This window comes from Arachis ipaensis, chromosome B07, assembly GCF_000816755.2.
Source record: "Arachis ipaensis cultivar K30076 chromosome B07, Araip1.1, whole genome shotgun sequence".
Taxonomy (NCBI): Eukaryota; Viridiplantae; Streptophyta; class Magnoliopsida; order Fabales; family Fabaceae; genus Arachis; species Arachis ipaensis.
This window is the reverse complement of record NC_029791.2, coordinates 30,362,218-30,367,573: the sequence shown is the minus strand read 5'-3', so window position 1 is coordinate 30,367,573 and position 5,356 is coordinate 30,362,218. Positions and strand designations below refer to the sequence as shown.

The 5,356-nt window shown below is 35.5% G+C and overlaps 1 protein-coding gene across 1 annotated transcript; it reads right to left on the bottom strand.

Annotated features, from left to right (window-relative positions):
• LOC107609163 (anaphase-promoting complex subunit 8) lies at positions 228-4,740 on the bottom strand. Its single transcript, XM_016311008.2, has 4 exons — positions 4,511-4,740; positions 4,079-4,385; positions 890-2,140; positions 228-789 (listed from the first exon to the last, which is right to left on the bottom strand). The coding sequence occupies exons 1-4, from the start codon at positions 4,594-4,596 to the stop codon at positions 700-702; spliced, it is 1,734 nt and encodes a 577-aa protein (XP_016166494.1). The 5' UTR covers positions 4,597-4,740; the 3' UTR covers positions 228-699.

Sequence of the window (5,356 nt, the reverse complement as noted above, 5' to 3'; positions counted from 1 at the left end):
TCCTTTTGTTTAATTTAAAATACTCTCATTATTCAATTAAATCGGAAATTTCTCCGGTTTGGTGCATGACTCATCAGTCTAATAAAGACTAGGGAAAGGAAATTACAATTGCTTGAATGAGAGTTTTGCTTGATCAATCTAAATAATGGCGTGGAGCAGGAATCTAAAAAAAATAATCACCAATTTTGGTTTCTAATTCTGCATGTTTAGTTCAACACAAATTCAAGTCAGACTGAAATTTGGATCATTTTCATTTCATGTCAGCATTGCTCACCAAAAATCATAAATGCAGCAAAGACCAAAAAGTGTTTGATCACAAAAGAGAACAGGAATGAAACAGGAATAGCTAGGCTTCCTGCATCATATGGATATGATACAGCTAAATAAATGATTACACCCCTGGATATGTTAAGCGTTCCTATTCAAGTAATCACCAGGGAAATCTGCACATTGCATACAAGAATAAAAGAGAAGAAAAAGCTTTACTTAACTCCTGCTAGGAAACCATATCACCAATTTTGGAATTCAATTCTCTACCGCAATGCTTGCCTACTTGTTCAGCTCAAAATGAAAGCATTAGTGCATTGTACAGCATTCAGGTACCAAATCATACACACTGAATCCTTTCATGCTTTCCCTCAAGCACTATGCGAACTGGAATCAACGAATGCATAATAACAGTGTTTGATCAGTCTCATATTAAGGAGGAAAGCGTTCAACATCCATTGAAGGTAAACTCGATTGCGAAGATCTCATTCCTCTAAGCAAACTCTTGGCTGTTTCTCTCTCCTGTAAAACAGATTTAGATCAACCAATCATCAAATAACTAAACAATTAAGTAAAATTGACATTTTAGATTCTTGATAATTGGTGAAAATGTTAGACTTACCGGGCCACTATAATCCAGAAGACGTGTACAGTATACCTCTGCTTCTTCAAATCTATCCTGCAATTTGTAATATCTTGCAAGATAGAGCAAAGCCTCAACCATGTTAGGTCCTTCCCTTTCTTCATCTTCCATCCTCTCTAAATCCTTTTTGTAGTAAGATGCTGCCTCTTCAGGGTGGCCCAGCTCCGCATGTAGCTTTGCTAGCTGGTATAAAGCAATTGCTTCTCGGTCATTACAAGCTGCAGCTCTTTTATAACACTTAATTGCCTCATCAAGCATGCGGAGCTGTTCGGTTTCATAACATTGAGCCATTGCAATCCACAACCGAGAATCATTCGGCTGTAAGAACACAGATTTTTGGAAGTAATGAAGCGCATAGAATGGCATACCCATCATCTCGTAAGCTTGTCCCAGCCCATACCAGGCACGATAATCACATGGGTCTACGTCTACAGCGCGGCGATATGCATCCACTGCAGCAGGAGTATTTTTCATCTCAACGAACTCATGGCCCATGAGTGTCCAAGCAGACAAATAATTTTTGTTCAATTTAAGGGCTCTCCTGAAATACATAACAGACTTCTCATGCTGCCCCTTTAAACTGTAATAATTCCCAATGATACAACATGATTCAGGCCTGTATTTATCAGTCATGAATACTCTATGAGCCAGGTAGCTTAAAGCAGAGAAGGACTCCTTAGCATAAAGTACGTTAGAATACATATCCATGTCTTCCACCCTGTAAGGGTCACTGCGCATAAGTTCTTCAAATAATGCTTCAACTTGGTCAAATTCCCTCAAACTGTACTGTGCTTTAGCAATCTGGGCCTGTATGTAATTACTATTTCCAAAGGTTCCTAGTAGGTATTCATACTTCGACAGAGATTCATTGTGCATCCTTAATTCTTGGTAAGCACTGGCAAGGAAGAAATCCTTCATCCAATGACTATTGAGATTAACAGTGTTCAATATATCAATTGTACTACATAGGGATCGCAACTCGGTCCAAGCATTCCAATTCCAAGGGTAGCTATTCACGGATTCCACAAGAACCGTACGTGCCAAATTCTCACTACCTTTTTGTTTGAGCACAAGGCCATATAAGTACAAACCAAAAGGATCAATCGTACCATTCTTGCAAAGCATTGACAACTCCCTCTCCAAGGAAACCAATTCACGATTCACAGAATCACTCTTACCTAGAGGTCCCTCAAGTTCTATCATCTCTTCCTCTTTTCGCTTTTCTCCTGCCTTTAGGAAGCAGAAAACATGTAAGACATTACACATGGTTCTAAAATATTATCAGTTCTTTCAATTAATGGCACACACAATTAAAAACATGTAACAAACGTGCAACACATTATTTATAAATTATGCTGATAGTAACAAGTGTTCTAATAGCACATGAGGAACAGCTTGTCTGTATTTTTCAAATAAAATTCCCTACATAGAAATCTTTATCACAACAGGAGGTGAAATCTAATAATAAACTAATTGGCAGGAGAGCTTCACTTCAAAATGGGGTTCAGGTCTTTGTCTCAAAGAGAGACCCAAAGTTGGTTAAGAAAGCAAGTAAAAAATATGGAAAAGATATCAGTAGCAAGTTGATTACTAAATTTGGCTTTTAGTTTGAATTTGCATAACAAGAGAAAATTTTGCAATTTTTCATCACCAAGCCACAGGTTAAAATAATTAACAGATACATTACTCTCTAGCATGCAGTTAAACTATTACGATCTCATTCCTTTAATTTTATTAAGTTATTCCTTTGGAAAAGAAGGATTTTTGGTCCCTTATGGTTATCTAATTTTTCAATTTGATCCCGTATGTTTCAATCAATATTAATTGGCTCCAAATTATTATTCAATAAAAAAAATTAGAAATGATTACATGGAACAGACAGTGTTAACGTAGCACACATGTGGACTTGATGTGGATTATGCCCTGTTAGTATTTTCCATAAATTATGAACTGAGACTAAATTGAAAAAATAATTGAAACATAACATATTAAATCTAGAAAAGAAAAGGGAAAACCATATTGAAAACAAAGCCTACTTTGCATATCTTTTTGGTATAAAACTAAGGCTATATCTATATCTAAAATCAGTTCCATTCACGAAAGATAATGTTGTTCACCAAAATGAATAAAGAATCAAATTAATCTTCAACTTTATTGATGAGATATTTTATTCAATGAAATCAAAGCACCAAAATTGATACTGAGGGTGTGTACTGGGAGCAACATAAAATAGCAGAGAAAAAAATATAATCAATAAATCTTGCTTTAACCTTTTACAAACCACTCTCCAACTCAAATAATTAAACTTCAAATTCTAACATAAGATGTTTAGGATGAGGATTTTCACTCACGTACTTTGGAAATTTTGGACTCACCATAGCTTTTATTGCGCTAAATATTCAAACAGATGCTGCCCTGACATTTTTAAAAAAGGTAAAACTAAAACACAAATAGAGAAATCATCAAGGGCAAAGAGCCAAAGCAACAAGATTGCTTTCCATATTTTGGCAAGAATTGCTGTGTTTCAGAAATCTTTGCATTTTGCAACGGCCAACCTCATCAAAGAGAAGGCTCAAGAACTAATTGTTGGGGTTTAGCTGAAAGAGAAAACACATCCCCTACTTCCCGCAATAGAGAATCTAATAACGCGACTATAACTAACACATGTTGGACAATGCTACAGTACATTCACATCTACCGCCTATATATTACAATTTCATCAATAGCGCATAAATGAGGGTGCGTTTATTTCAGCTCTATCTCAAAAAATAAACTATTTTTACTCAAAAATCAATTTCATCTTGCTAGGACACTTTTTAGCAATAAATAAGAAACTTGAATTTAGCTACATCCTTGTTTAAAAAGCTAAACACAGTAGTCTCAAATTAAAGTCAGTTTTCAGCTGCTTCTTTTTTTTTTTTTCAGTTATGGAAAGAAATCAAACTGTAAAATCACACCTTTGAGAATCAGAAAGCAAAAGCACCCACCCAGAAACACCTTCCAACTCCAACCACAATAGATTATTATGTTAATCAAACAAGCTAACAGACATATAGGAATAACATGCTTTCTATCCTTTTATCTCCATTATACCAATACAGTTTACTAAATGAATAAAAAATAAAACTTAAATCCCACCAATCAATATGAACTTTGAAGATGACTGACCAGATACAAGGCATAACAGCGCAAGAAGACGGATTTCCTGCCGGTCTGATCGCGAAGAACATGGGCGGCCCTCTTGTACTCACGGCAATCAAAATATGACTTGGCAAGAAGGTAAAAATCACCATCTACAAGCTCGTCCTCCTCCATAACAGGCGTGGCAACGTACGAGACGCCGGCGATGGGAGTGGCAGCGATCTCATGGGTGCGGTACTTGCGGCGAATGCTGGAGCTGCCGCGCTGGAATCTGGTGTTGGAAGGAGTGAACTTGGCGGGGTCTTGCTCGATACCAACCAACTGTTCTGCTGCCCTGCAAACACAAAGTTTCATCAAACGACGGCGTTTTTGAAGTTCAATGCTTGATTATTGAAGTTGGAATTTTTAGGGTTTTAGGAGGGAGCAAGAAAAGGAAGAAGAAGAAGAAGAAGGAGGTACCATTTGGAAGCAGTGTACAAACAACGGTCGCTGAGTTGGCGAATGGCGATGCGGAGTTCGCTTCTGCAGCTCTCTTTGGAGCTCATCGATTCGGTGGCTTCACCCACTTCACACTCGCACCCGCCCTCTGGATTTTGAAAATTGCTATTTCTCACACTCACTCTCGCTCTCTTTTTCTGACGCCTTCCCCTAACTCCTCTCGGCTTCAGCGTGTTTGAATCCAAAGGTTTTTAAATTAAAAAACAATAATTTCTCTATCATGTTTTTAATTTTTTTTTAATAATTAAAATAAATATTAAAATTACGTTAATAAACATTGCAATCCTTATGAACGTATTTGGTCCATACCAATGAATTATATTCCAAATGACATAATTTTTTCATATTCAATTAAAAAGTTAAAAATTCGAATCTCCTTATTTTTAGTTAAAAAAAAATATATTTGGTCCATGCTAAAAACAAAATACAAGCTTAAAAATTACCTACAAGTTTATTTTTTATATTTCACCAAATATCTTCACTTATTTTTTTAGAGAATATTTTTTTAGGTTTCAGTTATTCACGATGATGCAATAAACACAAGATATAAACATCAATTGATTAAATATAACTACATACATTATCATAATGTTCGACCGTAAAAATAGTAATTGAATTAGTCGATTATTTTAATATTATTGTTATTTGACTGATTCTATTAATTACACTATTTTAGATTAGACAATATTTAGTTTAAGATTTTGTTAGTTACACTACTTTATATTAGATAATATTGATTGTTGTTTAATTCAGGTACTTATGCTATTGTTTTTAGATTGAATTTGTTAGATTAGGTCAGAGAAAACT

Bases quoted from the DNA above. Each gene is read 5' to 3' on its own strand.
- LOC107609163 (XM_016311008.2), bottom strand. From the start codon at position 4,596: ATGAGCTCCAAAGAGAGCTGCAGAAGCGAACTCCGCATCGCCATTCGC. The intron at 4,386-4,510 runs GTACCTCCTTCT...TTGTGTTTGCAG, and splicing joins TTGTACACTGCTTCCAAATG to GGCAGCAGAACAGTTGGTTG. The intron at 2,141-4,078 runs GTCAGTCATCTT...TGCTTCCTAAAG, and splicing joins GCTGTTATGCCTTGTATCTG to GCAGGAGAAAAGCGAAAAGA.